The sequence below is a fragment of the Bufo bufo genome, chromosome 1, assembly GCF_905171765.1.
Source record: "Bufo bufo chromosome 1, aBufBuf1.1, whole genome shotgun sequence".
Lineage (NCBI taxonomy): Eukaryota > Metazoa > Chordata > Amphibia > Anura > Bufonidae > Bufo > Bufo bufo.
In genome coordinates, this window is record NC_053389.1 from 723,498,378 (window position 1) to 723,517,684 (window position 19,307).

Here is a 19,307-nt window from a genome sequence, read left to right on the forward strand (position 1 = left end):
TGCAGATTTATACCTGATATTTCACCCTTTGAAATGCAGAAGGCGAATTCCGATGCAAACCCACAGCATATTCAAGATCTGCACCATTTTCTCCGGCCACCATGGCCTTACCCTTAGGTGACCCCTTTATTTGCACACACATCCTGTTGCTGATGCCATTAGGGCTATGCTCAGTCAGTGCCATTGCTTCAGGTTTCCATACAGTTGAACTGAATAACTGATTATCTCGTGGCAATGGCATCTGTCCAGGTATGGGATAAATTAGGCAGCAACTGAATAGTCATTTTTTTAAAATGACATATTGGAAGGACTTACGTTGTGATGGTTGATGACTGGGTCAGAGCATTTCCAAAGCACCAAAAGTGGTCCAGAGGAGGACAACTGGTGAACTGATAACAGGATCATGGGTGACCAAGGTTCATTGGGGTGTAAAGGCTAGCCCATCTGGTCTGATCCCACTGAAGAGCTACTGTAGCACAAGCTACTGCTGGTTATAATAGAAAGATGTCAGGGCACATAAAACATTCCTGCTTGGACTGCGTTCACATCAGTGCTAATCATTTATATTGTTCTGTTTAGTTATAGGACAGGAGAGTAAAAATAATGGACGTGCCGGATCCAGCACATAACTAGACTAACCCCATTTACTATAATGAGGTCCGTTGGTTTCCATTAGGTCCATTTCACGCGAGCGAGTTCCACGCGAGTTGTCAGCAAGAGCACCCGCCCTGACCTCCCAGCACTGACGGGGTTGCATAGCATTATAGTGATTGATGATGCTATGTAACCCTTACAGTTCTGGAATGTATTGGATAACACTGACAGCATTATGTATAGAATGTGTATTCTCCGACCAGTGGTCTTACCTTAATTCTACCAACAGGTGGTGCTATATCACCTCTATATAAAGCAAAACAAGTACCAATGGGAAGAGCTGCTTCTGAACGTCACAAACATTTTAGTTATTGATATGTTATGCTAAACTTTTTGGGTACATTTCTTTATAATATTAGAAAATTGTATTATGAGCAGATTACCAGTATATCACGGTTCACAGAATATCGTTGGCTGCAAGCAATAGTCATAGCAGAAAGAGTTGCTTATGATGTAACACCCCAAGGTTATTTCAGATATATGAGCCTAAACCTTAAAGAGGAGCTGTCGCCGCTCCTGACCTGTCTGTTGTAGTAACTACATGCATTTCCCATATAATAACAATTCTGGAGCGTCTGTTCTTATGGCTCCATGTTGTGCCGTTCCTTTATCATTTCTATTAGAAGTTATGAATGAATTGTCAGCTGTATAGGTACAGAGGGGTGTTACCACTTTGTTCTAGCCTTTCGTGAGGGTGACAGCAGTCTGACTCAATGATCTTACACTGATGGCATATCCTAGTGATCTGTTTCAGACAACCCCATTAAAACCAATTCCTTTACAACATGTATCTAAATCTTAAAATGAATACACTAAATAACATTTGCTTCTTGTCTCCCCCATATCATTAGCCAGAGATATCCAAAAATGGGAATATGTTCCTCTTGGTCCTTTCTTGAGCAAAAATTTTGCAACTACTATATCGCCATGGGTTGTACCTATGGAGGCCCTTATGCCTTTTGTGCTACCAAATCCAGTGCAGGTGAGTATAACATACACTCCTAAACACTGACATTGTAACACCAAAAAGGAAAAGTCATGGAATTATGGGAATGACAGAATTGACAGACATGTAAGGGTACAGCTAGACGGCAACACTGATCACACGACATCTGTCGCTGCGCGAGTCGCCAAAAACCAGCAGCGCTGGACTTCTGGAGACTTGTGCAGTGATGTCATTACTTTCTATGGGATTACCGCTACTCTGTTATCCTGGCAACATCACGTCATGCGACCAATGTCGCAGTGTAGCTGTACCCTTAATTATATGCAACTCCTAAAGAAACAGTATATTGAAAACCTCTTTATTCAGTAGGACAGATTTATTCAGTATCGAGTAGGAGCACCACACACAGAAATACATGCAGTTTGACCGCTTGGCATGCCACCAATGCACTTGGTCGCACAAATCAAGGGAGCAGCCACCCCACACCGTAATTCTCTGAGTAGGGCTGGTGTGACATTCCCTTGTGAAGGCCTCTTCATGTCATTGCTCATGTGGTCTCCAGACCAATCTCCAGCTATCATTGGAGCGGGACTCATTCCCTTCCTTTCCCATTTTGCTCGGCACCATGACAGCCTTTGAGATCAGTGGCATGAGGTTAATGGAACACCTGTAGCTGGATGGTTGCCCAATGTCGTGCAAATGCCATGGTTTGTGTAGACCCTGTTTGCCACCCTAGGCTTATGATGTAATGTCCAATTTCACTTGCAGTACAGAATGGATGACTACACACCATTTTTGGAATCGGATGATCCGTTCACCTCTTTCTGTCGTTCCAGTCATCGTTGTTCTCCCAACCACCGGGACATGCAACGTTGAACAGTATTGACATCTCGGTCTAGGCATTTAGTAATCTGCTGGAGTGATGAACCAGTGTCTCTCAGTTCAAGGTTTCTGTCCCTCTCAGTTTGCGACAGGGGGAAATAAGTGACACATCAATGAACAGGAGGCATCATACAAACATCCCACATGACTTAGTCACATGAAACCTCAAAAATGGGACCAAGAAAATTTGCCTTCAAACTGGCATAATAATAATGATAATAATAAAACAATCTCCCATTTTCATGAAACAACACAATTGTCACAGATTGGAGCTAGGTGCTTGAAAATGTGATCATCTGCAGATATTAGTGACACCTGCTACTTCTCGATTTGTATAACCCTACGGCTTGTCGTTGCGGATTCGAACCCAGGACCCGAACGCTGGGAAACACCAGTGCTAACCACTGAGCCACCATGCTAATAATAATGATAATATAGTAAACTACACTCTCCCATTTTTATGAACCAACACAATTTCTACTATGGGCTACAAAAGTATGAGGTCCATAAATCAGGACCTCCTACTCTTCCCATTGCTCACCATCCAATGATTTTTGTTGTATTTTCTATCTGCAGGATCCAGTGCCACTGCCATATCTTCAGGACAAGAGTAATTACACATTCAATATTAACTTGTCTGTCTGCCTTCAAGGTAAATTGCATTTTACTAATGATTCTGCGTTATTGATCCATGTGGGTGTTGAGAGATGGACTTAGAAGGTCTATACTGAGCTGTTTACATTTATAGTAATCCATTTCCTTCCTTCTAATTATCTGGTTATCTGAGGAGACAAGTACTAGGACTGCCTATACATTTGGAGCCAACCAAATGTGAACGTACACTTGGTATTTCCAGACGTCTCATGTACTTGTGCTAGTAATCTCATCATTGTCAGGATAGCCCGTATACTGCTAAGAGACCCTGGACAACGCTGAGGAAGTAGATTTAGTATGGGAAAGAAGCATACACAAATGGATATTTCCCACAATATGGGACATTTCTTTATGTTTGTTTTTAGGTTGATTTATGGGAAATCACTTAACCTTGCATTGTCCCACATGTCTTGTAATCTTTCAGACCATATTAAACACTGCGACTGAAGTGTTTACCGCTAATAGAGGTCTAAGCATGAATTATAAGTGTTCCCCTTAGAGAGCAGATCGCCATATGGTTGATCTATCATTTGTGTACCCATAGACATAAAAATATTGCTAACCATGTCAAAATATTAGGAATAACGTCTGAAGCTATGACCAGATCCGGGGTAGGTTTACACATGGAATTTGTATGCAATTTAGAAGTCCAAAACTAGACGTAGGTTTAACAAAAGAGAAGTAGCATCTTTCATATATAGTTCTATAATTCTCCACAAAAACTGCATCAAAATGGTAGCAGTTTTTAGAAATATGATGCAGTTTTTCATGCAATTTTTTGAACCAAAGCCAGATGTGCATACAAAAGGAATGTGAAATATAGAGGAAGGATTTCGGGGAAATGCACACAATCAGGTCATGTACATTATTTTCTACGAGAATTTGAAATTCTCATGCATACGATGTCGATTTTTTCCGTGTGGATTTCGACCTACGGTGTGGATGTTAAAATCCGCAGCATGTTCATTTATTTTTCCTGACTGGATTTTCTCCATTCACTTCGATGGGGAGAGTAAAATCTGCACCAAATCCGCCCCAATTGATGTGGATTGGCCGCACGGATTTCCCTGCGAACACCTGCAGATTTTTTTGCTGGATCCATTTCTGCCTTTGGCTAAAAAAAAAACCTCATTCTTGTTATAAAAAAAATTAAATATATATTTTTTTATATGAAATCACACTTAAGCCCCTTTCACACGGGCGTGACGGATTAGGTCCGGATGCGTTCAGGGAAACTCGCACTATTTTGCAAGCAAGTTCAGTCAGTTTTGTCTGCGATTGCGTTCAGTTGTTAATTTTTTTGCAATGCGTTTTGATGAGTTTTTCACGCCCGTGATAAAAAACTAATGGTTTACAAACAACATCTCTTGGCAACCTTCAGTGAAAAACGCACTGCATCCGCACTTGCTTCCGGTCGCGATGCATAGAAGTAAATGGGGCTGTGTGGAAAAACGCATCGCAACCGGAAGCAAATGCGCTTTTCACTGAAGATTGCCAAGAGATGTTGTTTGAAAAATGCAGAATATAGAACATGCTGCCATTTTCACGCAACGCAGAAGTGATGCGTGAAAAACATCGCTCATGTACACAGACCAAATTGAAATGAATGGGTCAGGATTCAGCCTGGGTGCAATGCGTTCACGTCACACATTGCACCCGCGTGGAAAACTCGCTCGTGTGAAAGGGCCTTAGTGTGCTACAAATAGGCCATGCTGCGTTTTTCAGAAACCTCATCATACCCAGCAGCTACAATACATTACAACTGCCACTTGTGCATGGTTTTGGGTGGCTTGTTTGCTGACAGTGTTCTGCAGAGAGTGGGTGCAATAAGACAGTCTATATTCTGCTCACCGGCTTTATAGAATGTGAAATTCTGGGGTTCCTTTCAAGTAAAAGATCAGTTTATTTTAGCCAATGTCAGAAGTGGAAAAGGATGGATAAGTGTAAGGGCTCATGCAAATGAACATTTGTTCCTTCCGTGTCCATTCAATTTTTTTGTGGCCCGTATGTGGAGCCATTCACTTCAATGGGTCCTCCAAAAAAAAAGGAAATGACCTTGTGTGAATTCCGTGTCCGCATGGCCGTTCCGCAAAAGATCAGAACATGTCCTGTTATTGTTTACATTACTGACAAGGATAGGACTGTTGTATTAGGCACCGGCCTTTCCGTTCCACAAAATACTGAATGCACACGGCCGCTATCCGTGTTTTGCGGATCCGCAATTTGCGGGCTGTAAAACATTTAACGGTCGTGTTCATGAGCCATAAAGGCAAGACTTGCACTTCTCGTTTCTATTTGTGGGCAGCGTGGTGGATCAGTGGTTAGCATTGGTGCCTTGCAGCGCCGGGGGTTCTAATCCCATGAAGGACAACCTCTGCATGGTGTTTGTATGTGCTCCCCATGTTTGTGTGGGTTTCCTCCCACACGCCAAAGACATATCAATGGGGAATTTAGATTGCGAGCTCCACTGGAGATAGTGAAGTAAATAATTAAAATATGCAACAAAAAGACTAATCAAAAAGCTGAAAGCTTTTCCAGAGACAAAATGGATTATTTTTTTTTTGTAATCTCAGACAACCTCTTATTTTTATTTTAAACATGTTTATTAACAAATTATCTGCAACAACAATGTACTTTCTTTGTGCAGGGAATGGGATGAAGGATCCAGCAACTCTATGCAGATCTAACTTCAAAGTAAGCAATTCTTCTATTTTGGATTTACTTTATCAGACCTTATAGAGGTTATCCCTTGATTAATGCAAAAAAATGAAAATCAGACATCATATAGTACACGACAACCTCTTTCTAAAAAAGCTAGAACCAGCCCTGTACCTCACATGGATCCAGAGATCTCCCCATTCATTGCTCTGCTAGATTTATATCAAGCTGACAGCTCAAGGGGAGTGTCCTTTCTGCTGCCACTCAGGGGGCGTGTCCATGCGCTCCCTATAAACAGCTCAGGAGGCAGTTGAAGGATGAAACTGAGCATGTGCGGCCATCTAAGTGAACAGGTCAAAGAAATAAGAAAAAACAAACATCAGCTGCTGCTATACAGATACATTTTATTGAATAACTCAGTGGCTATGCAAAAATTTTCAAAAAGTTCAAGTCCCAAAGTGGGACAAAAGATAAAGTGAAAAAAAAAGTTGAAAAAATAAAGTTTTCCCCCCAAAAATTAAAAGTTTCAAGTAAAAATAAACAAAAACGTCATTTTCCCAAATAAAGTAAAAAAAAAAAAGGTAAAGAATAGGGGAAAAAAAAATGTATACATATTGGGCATCGCCGCGTCCGTATCGACCGGCTCTATAAACATATCACATGACCTAACCCCTCAGATGAACACCGTAAAAAAAAAAAAAAAAACTGTGCTAAATAAACCGTTTTTTTGTCACCTTACATCACAAAACGTACAGCAGCAAGCGATCAAAAAGGCGTACGCCCAACAAAATAGTACCAATATAACCGTCACCTCATTCTGCAAAAAATGAGCCCCTACCTGAGACAATCACCCAAAAAATAAAAAAACTATGGCTCAGAATATGGAGACACTAAAATATTTTTTTTTGTTTTTAAAAAAAGCTGTGTAAAACTTACATAAATAAAATAAAAGTATACATATTTGGTATCGCCACGTTCGTATCGACCGGCTCTATAAAAATATCACATGACCTAACCCCTCAGATGAACATCGTAAAAAATAAAAAATAAAAACTGTGCTAAATAAACCATTTTTTGTCACCTTACATCACAAAAAGTGTAAGTGTAAGTGTAACAAGCTATCAAAAAGTCATATGCACCCCAAAATAGTGCCAATCAAACCGTCATCTCATCCCGCAAAAATCATACCCTACCCAAGGTAATCGCCCAAAAACTGAAAAAATTATGGCTCTCAGACTATGGAAACACTAAAACATGATTTTTTTTGCTTCAAAAATGAAATCATTGTGTAAAAGTTACATAAATAAAAAAAAGTATACATATTAGGTATCGCCGCGTCCGTATCGACCGGCTCTATAAAAATATCACATGATCTAACCTGTCAGATGAATGTTGTAAATAACAAAAAATAAAAACAGTGCCAAAAAAGCTATTTTTTGTTACCTTGCCTCACAAAAAGTGTAATATAGAGCAACCAAAAATCATATGTACCCTAAACTAGTACCAACAATTCTGCCACCCTATCCCGTAGTTTCTAAAATGGGGCCACTTTTTTGGAGTTTCTACTCTAGGGGTGCATCAGGGGGGCTTCAAATGGGACATGGTGTAAAAAAAAACAGTCCAGCAAAACCTGCCTTCCAAAAACCGTATGGCATTCCTTTCCTTCTGCGCCCTGCCGTGTGCCCGTACAGCAGTTTACGACCACATATGGGGTGTTTCTGTAAACTACAGAATCTGGGCCATAAATATGGAGTTTGGTTTGGCTGTTAACCCTTGCTTTGTAACTGGAAAAAAATTATTAAAATGGGAAATCTGCCAAAAAAGTGAAATTTTGAAATTGTATTTCTATTTTCCATTAATTCTTGTGGAACACCTAAAGGGTTAACAAAGTTTGTAAAATCAGTGTTGAATACCTTGAGGGGTGTAGTTTATAGAATGGGGTCATTTTTGGGTGGTTTCTATTATGTAAGCCTCGCAAAGTGACTTCAGACCTGAACTGGTCCCTAAAAATTGGGTTTTTGAAAATTTAAGAAAAATTTCAAGATTTGCTTCTAAACTTCTAAGCCTTGTAACATCCCCAAAAAATAAAATATAATTCCCAAAATGATCCAAACATGAAATAGACATATGGGGAATGTAAAGTAATAACTTTTTTTGGAGGTATTACTGTGTATTATAGAAGTAGAGAAATTGAAACTTGGAAATTTGCAATTTATTTATTTATTTTTGTAAATTTGGTATTTTTTAAAAAAAAATAAAAATTTATTTTTTGGACTTCATTTTAGCAGTGTCATGAAGTACAATATGTGACGAAAAAACAATCTCAGAATGGCCTGGTTAAGTCGAAGCGTTTTAAAGTTATCAGCACTTAAAGTGACACTGGTCAGAGTTGCAAAAAATGGCCGGGTCTTTAAGGTGAAATAGGGCTGAGTCCTTAAGGGGTTAATATCTGCACTGTTGCCTTTGCTACAGGCGCTTATACACCGCTCGGTCAGCTATCCTTACTCTTCCATACACTTACAGTCTTGACTGCAGCCAGACACCAATGGTGGCAGTGTATTTTCTAAGAGAACAAAATGAACGAGAGTTGAAATTCCATGTGCCCAATCCTTGTCTTCGCCTATATTGTTATTATTTATCATTAACGCGCCAATCATTCCTTGGCACTGTACATATGAAAAGTGGTGTACACTCATAAGATAAAACAATTGCAAAAGGCATAAACGAGGTGAGTTATGAACTGGAACAGAAGGGGATAGGACCCTGCCCATGAGGGCTTACAGTCTACAAGGGATGGGAGTAGGATACAGTAGCTGAGTGTAAAGCTGGTCATTAGGCATTATAGCAGCAGCAAGGTTACTGTTGGTTGTAGGCTTGCCTGAAGAGGTTTCTTCTGAAGGTTTCCACAGTAGGTAAACGTCTGATATGTTGGAGTAGAGAGTTCCAGAGTATGAGGGATGCATGAGAGAAATCTTGGAGGCGATTGTGGGAGGAGCAGAGAAGAGGGTAGAGAAGGAGGTCTTGTGAGGATTGGAGATTATACGGTGTATTAGACCTGCAGATTAGCAGGGAGGGAAGCGTTCCTTCCCGTCAATCGCCTGCTGTTTAGCGGAGGAGACCACTGCTATTACATGCAGTGATCTCCTCCACAATATAGGGAGGAGCGATCGCTTATGCCATTGTTCGTCCCCATGCTGATCACTGTTTGCCAGCAGCAGATCGTGATTAGACAGCACGATCTACCACTAGAAAACAATGATCTTTTAACCTGTTGTTCATTGGGTAATGGGCGGCAGGATTACACTGCCAGACCATCGCTAACGAGCATTACTACGAATGCTTGTTAGCGATAATCTGGCAAACTATCTGCCTGTCTAATACAGTTTTATGGGTGGGATTACCGTGAGATTAGGTCACAGATGTATGGAGGGGATATCAATAGGGATGAGCGAATTGACTTCAGATGAAACCTCAGAAGTCGATTCGCATAAAACTTCATTCTAATACTGTACGGAGAAGGAGCTCCGTACTGTATTAGAATGTATTGGCTCCGATGAGCCAAAGTTATTACTTCGCGAAGTCTTGCGAGAGTTCGTGCAATAACTTCATAAATTAATTTGTACTGTAAAAAAACATTTCCTGAACTTGTGTTCGGTTCCAAGTGGTACCTTGGAACCGAAATAGAGTTCGAGAAATGGTTTTTTACAGTACAAATTAATTTATGAAGTTATTGCGCAAAGTCTCGTAAGACTTCGCGAAGCAATAACGTCAGCTCATCGGAGCCAATACATTCTAATACTGTACGGAGCACTCGCTCCGTACAGTATTAGAACAAAGTTTTATGTAAATCGACTTCGGATTCAACAGTCCAAGGGAGTTGGGAGTTCACCATACACATCAGGTGGTCGGACAGTACATAATTATAAGCATCAATCTAAATGTACAGGAATTGTGTGCTCAGTATAAGTTTAAAGGCTGGCCACCTTTTGGAGGGTTTATGGCAAGCCCCCTTCCTCCTCACATAAAAAACTGACATGACGCAAGGGGAGCAGGTCACTGCTGCAGACCGCTATTGGCGAATGTTAACAGTGGGGGACCAGTGCAAGAAAGCTAAGGCCAGGGAGCGAAGATGCCAGGACCCAGTGGCGGGGAGCAGGTAAGTATACTTTCCTTTGAAGGTCTGCTCAGGAGGTGGCTAGGGGGGTTGCTAAAACCCCATCAAAAGGTAGCCAACCACTTTAAAATCTCCACCAACTAAATTTAAAGGGGTATTCTCATTTGAGACAATGGAGGCATATCGCTAGGCATATGGCTCCACACCAAGAATGGAGCCGGGAAGGTGGTGGCCGGAGGGCCACAGGTTTTCCAGGGTTTGGCCACTACCAACGGTTTCCCCTGTAGTAGTGAATGGGAGAGCTCTCATTAAGGCTGGGTTCAGACCTGAGCGTATTTGATATGCGCGTTTAACGCGCATTTTTATCGCGCGTTTTTATGCGCTTTTTTTGCAATAGTAAACGCGCGTTTGTGTGATTGACTGCAGTGTCCTATGGCCACAAACGCGCGTCAAAACGCCCCAAAGAAGCTCAAGAACTTGTTTGAGCGTAGGGCGTTTTTCAGCGCGTTCAAACGCGCTGTAAAACGCTCAAGTGAGAACCAGGGCCATAGGGAAGCATTGGTTTTCATGTGTTGAGCGTTTCACAGCGCGTTTGAACGCGCTGTAAAACGCTCAAGTGTGAACCCAGCCTTATTTCTATGGGGCCGACGGAAATAGCCGAGGCAGTGCTTGGCTATTTTTGGTGGCCCCATAGAAATGAATGTTGGGCGGTGGCACATGAGCAGTGTGCCCTCCATAACTTTCAGGGCTTTGTTGTCAGTATACAGTCGTGGCCAAAAGTTTTGAGAATTACACAAATATTAGTTTTCATAAAGTTTGCTGCTAAACTGCTTTTAGATCTTTGTTTCAGTTGTTTCTGTGATGTAGTGAAATATAATTACACGCACTTCATACGTTTCAAAGGCTTTTATCGACAATTACATGACATTTATGCAAAGAGTCAGTATTTGCAGTGTTGGCCCTTCTTTTTCAGGACCTCTGCAATTCGACTGGGCATGCTCTCAATCAACTTCTGGGCCAATTCCTGACTGATAGCAACCCACTCTTTCATAATCACTTCTTGGAGTTTGTCAGAATTAGTGGGTTTTTGTTTGTCCACCTGCCTCTTGAGGATTGACCACAAGTTCTCAATGGGATTAAGATCTAGGGAGCTTCCAGGCCATGGACCCAAAATGTCAACGTTTTGGTCCCCGAGCCACTTAGTTATCACTTTTGCCTTATGGCACGGTGCTCCATCGTGCTGGAAAATGCTTTGTATTTCACCAAACTGTTGTTGGATTGTTGGAAGAAGTTGCTGTTGGAGGGTGTTTTGGTACCATTCTTTATTTATGGCTGTGTTTTTGGGCAAAATTGTGAGTGAGCCCACTCCCTTGGATGAGAAGCAACCCCACACATGAATGGTCTCAGGATGCTTTACTGTTGGCATGACACAGGACTGATGGTAGCGCTCACCTTTTCTTCTCCGGACAAGCCTTTTTCCAGATGCCCCAAACAATCGGAAAGAGGCTTCATCGGAGAATATGACTTTGCCCCAGTCCTCAGCAGTCCATTCACCAAACTTTCTGAAGAAGATCAATCTGTCCCTGATGTTTTTTTTGGAGAGAAGTGGCTTCTTTGCTGCCCTTCTTGACACCAGGCCATCTTACAAAAAAGTCTTCGCCTCACTGTGCGTGCAGATGCGCTCACACCTGCCTGCTGCCATTCCTGAGCAAGCTCTGCACTGGTGGCACTCCGATCCCGCAGCTGAATCCTCTTTAGGAGACGATCCTGGCGCTTGCTGGACTTTCTTGGACGCCCTGAAGCCTTCTTAACAAGAATTGAACCTCTTTCCTTGAAGTTCTTGATGATCCTATAAATTGTTGATTGAGGTGCAATCTTAGTAGCCACAATATCCTTGCCTGTGAAGCCATTTTTATGCAACGCAATGATGGCTGCACGCGTTTCTTTGCAGGTCACCATGGTTAACAATGGAAGAACAATGATTTCAAGCATCACCCTCCTTTTAACATGTCAAGTCTGCCATTTTAACCCACTCAGCCTGACATAATGATCTCCAGCCTTGTACTCGTCAACATTCTCACCTGAGTTAACAAGACGATTACTGAAATGATCTCAGCAGGTCCTTTAATGACGGCAATGAAATGCAGTGGAAAGGTTTTTTTGGGGATTAAGTTAATTTTCATGGAAAAGAAGGACTATGCAATTCATCTGATCACTCTTCATAACATTCTGGAGTATATGCAAATTGCTATTATAAAAACTTAAGCAGCAACTTTTCCAATATTTATGTAATTCTCAAAACTTTTGGCCACGACTGTAGGTGTGGGTCCCAGAGGTGGGACCTGCACCTATTAGACAATGGGGGCATATCCTAGCGATATGCCCCCATTGTCTCAGATGGGAATACCCCTTTAAAGTGAATGTGGAGAATAATTCTGTACTTAAATGGTGAGTCACAATATTTTGCTGCGCTGATTTTCAATATTATTGTCATTTCAATAAGCTTTCTGTTAATTAGTAGTACAAGCCAAATTTTTAAATATTCTACAGAAAATAATGCTTTCTCCACTGCTTTTTCTCTCAATGTACTGCTAAAATCCATTGCTAGAGGCGAAGAATAGATGGATTGCCAGCTTCTCAGATAGATCAGGTCACAGTTGCTGCCCATAGAATTCTATGAAGAGGGGAGAGGGTTTGGAAGGAGGGAGAAAGAGACACACACCCAGATGATGCTGTAATTGCTTTACTGTTTCGCCGCAGTGCTGGATTCACAGCTACACAACATTACTGCTATATAATGTTGCTGCTCCTGTGTATGTGAGGCATAAGGAAAGGAGAGCAGGATTTCCTCTTTTCTGTGTGTGCTGTGTATGGGAGACATCATAGCTACTTGTCTGCACCTTCTGTGGAGCTGAGCTCAGGGACAACTGACAATTACAGATGGAGTCTGCAGAGAGCAGAACAGCGATAAATGCAGGACAAAGGCCACATAATGGCCAGATATAGGGGACATTTATCAAAAGTGGTGCAAAGGGAAACTGGCTAACGAATCAGATCGATCCTTACATTTTACAAAGATGCTCTGAAATATAAATGAAAGGTGGGATCTAATTGGCTGCTATGGGCTATGTTTTCCTTTGCACCATTTTTGATAAATCTTACCCATAGTGTTATTCCTTACATTCACATACATGACTGTTTGTTTATTCTGAAACATCCCCTGAAAAGACAGATATTCTTTAAGTTATTTCATGATTCATATATTTAGCTACTCTACAATCTACTGTCAGACATATGATGTTATAGTTTATCTTAAACTACTTCACTGCCATCTCAGCATCCACAATGCACTAATGCACTCGCCTTGTTAACAGAAAATCTGCAGAATTCCAAATGTAAATGCAGAACAAAGCCAAATGTACCTCGGGAGTATTTGCCTAGTTACACAATCTTTACAAAATGAACATGAGCCAAAATTCTGCTTCCTTACAACCAGATTTTGGTACCAACTTGTAGCAAATGTATGTGTGCAGGCGTCTCCAGATGAAATCTAAAATGAAAATATCATGCCAAGTAATGATAAGTAGTAATAATAATGAAATATCTTGCCATTTGATAAAGCTCCTATATAGACCCATACTCATCCTTTGACCGTTGGTTGCTGACAATAGACAAACCCTATGTACAGTCATACATTACTATGCTTCTTGTTATTCAAGTCCTCAACACTGAAAAGTCTTCAGAGCACATTCATGCTATACACACACAGAATGCAGTATATGCCTGATGTGACTTCTGAGATAGAGATATATATATATATATATATATATATATATATATATATATATATAAAAATGGCGGCACTGGCTGCAGAGAGAAAATGCGGGTGCATGTCCCAAGGGGAATGGACTGATATCCCCGATGAATAGGTCCAGAAAAAAGAGCGGCACTCCAATGGATAAAAGCAAGTGAACCCTTTTATTCACCCCAGTGGTGCAACGTTTCGGCTCTGGTCACGAGCCTTCCTCAAGCAAAGACACAACTCAAATGACAGTGATTATATAAGAGATATGATATGTGTATTCACTGTATATTATTGTTATGATTTGTTAAACCCACCCACCGGGTTGTGATCACATGATCTGTATTTTCTTATATAATCACTGTCATTTGAGTTGTGTCTTTGCTTGAGGAAGGCTCGTGACCAGAGCCGAAACGTTGCACCACTGGGGTGAATAAAAGGGTTCACTTGCTTTTATCCATTGGAGTGCCGCTCTTTTTTCTGGACATATATATATATATATATATATATATATATATATATATATATACTACATAAAGGTATAAGGAATTTACATGTATTTGAGTAGCAATTTCATATTATAGTATTAATATCTACATAACATACAGGTGAAACTCGAACAATTAGAATATCGTGCAAAGTTCATTTATTTCAGTAATGCAACTTAAAAGGTGAAACTAACATATGAGATAGACTCATTACATGCAAAGCGAGATATTTCAAGCCTTTATTTGTTATAATTTGGATGATTATGGCTTATAGCTTATGAAACCCCAAAGGCACAATCTCAGGTACCCTTTACTCAGGGGGTATGGATTAATTAGCTGACTAGAGTGTGACACTTTGAGCCTAGAATAATGAACCTTTTCACAAAATTCTAATTTTAAGCTGCATTAATACAATTCCTTTTAAGTTGCATTACTGAAATAAATGGACTTTTGCACAATATTAAAATTTTTCGTGTTTCACCTGTATTGTAGCTCCCATTAGCCATAGGAGTTTTCCTAGAATAAAATAAGCCAGCCAGGGTAATGCTGATTCCCTGTGGCCCACAAGCAGACTATAGGCTGTTGCATCCTTCTGTATCTTCTCATGGTGGACGCTCTGTTTTCCAGTACATGTATTGGACTATGAAGCAGCAGTTGGCTCATCACACTGTGACAGGCTGCAATGTTCGCCCTGGAGATCTTTTAGGTTCTGGAACTATAAGTGGACCGGTGAGTGAACCCTCATATGGAGCTATAGATGATTAACCAGCGCAGGGTTTTAGTTTGTAAATTCAAATCAATCACATACAGGTGTCATACATATGATAGTAGGAATCACAGGACCGCATAGCAAAAATCAGAAAGGGCCCCCTTGGACACTGCTAAATGATACTGACAAAATAATATTAATGTATATATAATAATAGCAGTTCCAGTAGCCAGTTTCACACTTGGCCTCTGGGGCACGGAGAGTGCAGGACTGTGCTAGTGCTGCAAATTAGTAAAAAAAAAAGTCCAGCCTCCGGTAATAGTAAAAAAATATCCAATATTTATTCCGTCATCTTTAAAATCAGCCACATATAGATGGATACAGACAGGACAGTGTCCATCCCTGACGCGTTTCGGGTGCGTCCTCTTTGCACCCTTATTTATAGAATAGTGAGACAAACAAAAACAAACTAAATAGCGGCTATAGTCAGAGGGGAGTGGTCGAACCACATGTGCATACTGAAGAGAACGAATTCCCAACTAGCTCTCTGCTGCCATTCAGTATAGCAAATGCAAGTGAATACCTTGACAAAACAAGGTTATACAATGTTGCAGTCAGTAATACAGTCCATAATGCTAAATCAGATCTTGCTCCCTGTTCAGACCATGGGGGACACAGGTATTTATTGAGTTTAAACATCCAAAACAATAATTTCCTTTGCAGGTCCCCGCCTCTGTCCGACAAGGTCACTTTTTCTATACCCTGCACCATTACATGGGAAATATCACCATTGTGCTGGTCCAGGATATGATGAGAGACCGCTGAAATATGACGCAGGGTATTTTTATTTTCATCCCTATTGGCGTCAGACGAGTGTCTCATGACCCTAGTTTTTAACGGCCCAGCAGTGCAGCCCACGTACTGGAGCGGGCATTTCTTACAGGTAAATAAACGCCACACTGTGTACAATGTACAATTGACGCATTCTTATTTGTAAACCTCCAATTGTTTAAGCAGAAAACAAAATCTTTGGACACATAAATACATGTATTGTGACCACCTCTGTAGGTGCCCTAATATTGTAGCCACGTTTTAGTAGTCACGAATCTCCTGTCCCCGAATAAACTGGGTGACAAATTATTGCCAGGTGTTCTCACACATCTAGACACAACTAACTCCTTTTCCAACTACCTCTACAAACCCTGAATCAAGATGAAGTATCTGCAGGTGCTTCCTGATAATCTGACATATTTCAGTGTATTGTAAACTGTAGGGGGTTGAAAAAAACAATATCCATGCTCCCAAAAACAGCTAAAAATATTAGCCAATGAAGAACATAAAATAATTAAGTCCATCAAGTTCAACCAAGGGATAGGTGGGTCACTAAAACCTCTGTATAATCAGTAAAGATCAGGGGTGAGCGACCTGCGGCACTCCGGCTGTTGTAAAACTACAATTCCCAGCATGCTCCATTTATTTCTATGAGAGTTCTGAGATGAGTAAAGCAAGTATGCATGCTGGGAATTATAGTTTCACAACAGCTGGAGTGCCGCAGGTTGTCTACCCCTGCTATAGATTGAAAGAAACCACTGTAACACAATTGTGGCCTGATGTTGTGGGATGGACCTGTACAGTGATGTAACATCTGCAGTCACCTATGCGTAATCCTCCTCCCACCTGAGGCTGCACATAACCTGTAAGATGGGTTTTGTATCCTGTATATAGCCAGGCATAGAACTGACCAGCTCTCAGCCCACTCAGACAGCCTCTCATTAAGTGAGTCTATGCCAGAGACTATAGGGCGCAGGGGAGGGGGAAAACAGTCTTGGGAAGAGAATGGAAAATTGCAGTAACCGGATGGCTAGGAATTAAATATTCAGTTTGCTTGGTAGTGATAACTCCGCCAAGTAAACCCTCCGCCACCAATGTCTCCAATTCCTGTTTAAAAATGGACGTGGGATCAGCAGGGACCACATTTAACATCCAGCCGGAGCCCCTGTTATAAGTCCGGTGCAGGTCTAGACAGCCTGTCTAAGCTTACACCATCTTTACGATTATGTACAGATTGGGCAGAGCTTTAAAATGTCTAGTGGGTGCAAAGTATGATTACCCCATGACACATCAAGCTCCTACTCAATCCCCACAGACACCACCTCCACCACAGAAATGGTCTAGAACGCCTCTCCCACAGTACACAGAGCCTATATACCTCCCCCACAGATAAATCCCACTTCACCAGGTTACACAAAGCCTGAATAGTCCCCTAGCACACCAGATCCTCTCATTCCTTCTCCACCACCATGACACAAAGCCATGATCCTCACACACAGAGAACCCAATGCGGTGTCTTCTCTCCCTCACATGACGCTGCACCAACCACTCATCAGCCCAGAGATCGACAGAGAACTCTTCAGGCTTCTTCGTGTTGGTCTTCATTTACCAACAGGAGTTCGGTACAAGAAATCTGTGATCATATATTAACTGACCGCATCATAAAACACTATGATACATATCGAGTAACAGGCCCCCTTTCCAACATGTGCCCCATAGCAGTTGTCTACTCTGTCTTCATGGTAGGTACGCCACAGGCTAAAAAACATGAGCAAATGTTGCTTAGACATAGAGCTTTGTTGTAATTACTCCTGCACTTCTGAACATTAATCATACTACTAGACAGTTTAAAAACTGAAAAACAACATACAGCCTCAGACTGCACACACACTCTTCATGGAGCTAACAGGTTCTTAAGGTTACAAGACAAACCATCAAACTTTTAGGTTTAATCTATAAAAAATAGACAGTACTTGGTTACAGAAAATTATTAACAGGAGACATACATAAATGGCAAACAATGGTAAAATAAAAAGGAGAAAGGTAAGAAAGTTCTAATACTTGACATTTGTGTGGTAAAAGTCCTTTCCTCCAAGGAGATTTGGGCAGAGTAATGGGGCACAAACCAATTTGATTGGATCTCCCACTTTGTGACACCCAAATATCCATGGGGACATCCGATCCCTCCTGAACAAGTTATGAAGGATTACGGATTATGGTTCATTCTCTGGTTAGGAAGCCCCCATGCTGACACAAGGCGCCGGAGAGTCTGCTGTCCCCTGTCCCGGGTGTGACCAGCAAATGGGCCCATCCTCATTAGCATCTCTGTGCTAACTACCCCCCGGGGAGCAGGCTGCTGTTTTTCCCAGGTATGAGGCAGACATCTTGGCCTATATGCAGCCTTAAACCAATTCATCAATGGCTGCTGGCCTGGCAACACAAATACATTAATAGATGCTGTGTGTGTGTATATGTGTGTGTGTATATATATATATATATATATATATATATATATATATATATATAATGTGAATCACACCAGAACACGTTACACCACAACACATAACCATAAAACATATATTATCACAGCAAACATTATAATAACTAGGAATAATGCGATACTTATTCCTGACAGTCCTCATAACAATGTTTTGTTTTGTTTTTGTTTTGTTTTTAACAGGATCCTGAAAGTTTTGGCTCCATGTTAGAACTTTCCTGGAGAGGGTCTAAGCAGATTGATCTTGGAAATGGTCACACTCGAACATTCTTGAGAGATGGAGACACTGCAATCATAAGAGGTGCTGCCAGATATTATATGCGTGCGTTTGTGTTACACTGGCATTTTAGATAAAACTAGAGATATACTTCAGCCATATAAAGTGCAGAGGTGTCCAGTGGTTGAAAATGTCTGATAATGCTGCACCCCTGTAGTCAGGAGGAAGCTAGATTATAATTTTACTATATTGTCACAATTCTGGTTGCAGATTCTACTTTATCTAAAGTTCACATTTTGTTGACCTATAGTTATACATTTCTACTGCACAAAATTGATTTCTGTTTCCCTACTACAGGTTACTGCCAAGGAGAAGGTTATCGAGTTGGATTCGGGGAATGTTCTGGAACAATTCAACCAGCAGAATAGAAGATTGTGTCCTTATTTCATTATATTAGATGTTTACAGTCTTCCTCTAAATTCACATAGACAACTGGAAAACGCTGGCAGCATTCTGCAAACCATATGTGTTGAACGAATGAATAAATATTTTTTTTTTTACTGGTAACCACTCTGTTTCAGCACATACCGAATGCAGTTCATGTTTACTGATTTTATTCAAGAGATAAAATCCACATCTTGTCACCTGGTCTTTGCTTTTCAACTCCAGAGATGAGACACAGTCCCAACCACCAGGCGGCTGGGAAACAGCAGAGCACTCCGGCGCTCGCTGTTTTAGTAGCTCCCATTGTGGTGCGTGAGAACTACGGAAACAGCATAGCACAGCAAGCTCAGACACCATAGCTTGCTGTTTCCGTAGCTGTCATGCACCGTATGGGAGCTACTGAAACAGCGA

The 19,307-nt window shown here is 41.1% G+C and overlaps 1 protein-coding gene across 1 annotated transcript in view; it reads left to right on the forward strand.

Annotated features, from left to right (window-relative positions):
* FAH (fumarylacetoacetate hydrolase) overlaps positions 1 to 19,037 on the forward strand; it is a 55,121-nt gene extending 36,084 nt beyond the window's left edge. The window contains exons 9-14 of the mRNA XM_040414378.1: positions 1,506 to 1,636; positions 3,059 to 3,134; positions 5,784 to 5,830; positions 14,826 to 14,927; positions 18,419 to 18,536; positions 18,810 to 19,037. Of these exons, the coding sequence (XP_040270312.1) occupies positions 1,506 to 1,636; positions 3,059 to 3,134; positions 5,784 to 5,830; positions 14,826 to 14,927; positions 18,419 to 18,536; positions 18,810 to 18,880 (545 nt within the window). The 3' untranslated portion in view covers positions 18,881 to 19,037. The remainder of the gene's footprint in view (positions 1 to 1,505; positions 1,637 to 3,058; positions 3,135 to 5,783; positions 5,831 to 14,825; positions 14,928 to 18,418; positions 18,537 to 18,809) is intronic.
* The last annotated feature ends 270 nt before the right edge of the window (positions 19,038 to 19,307 follow it).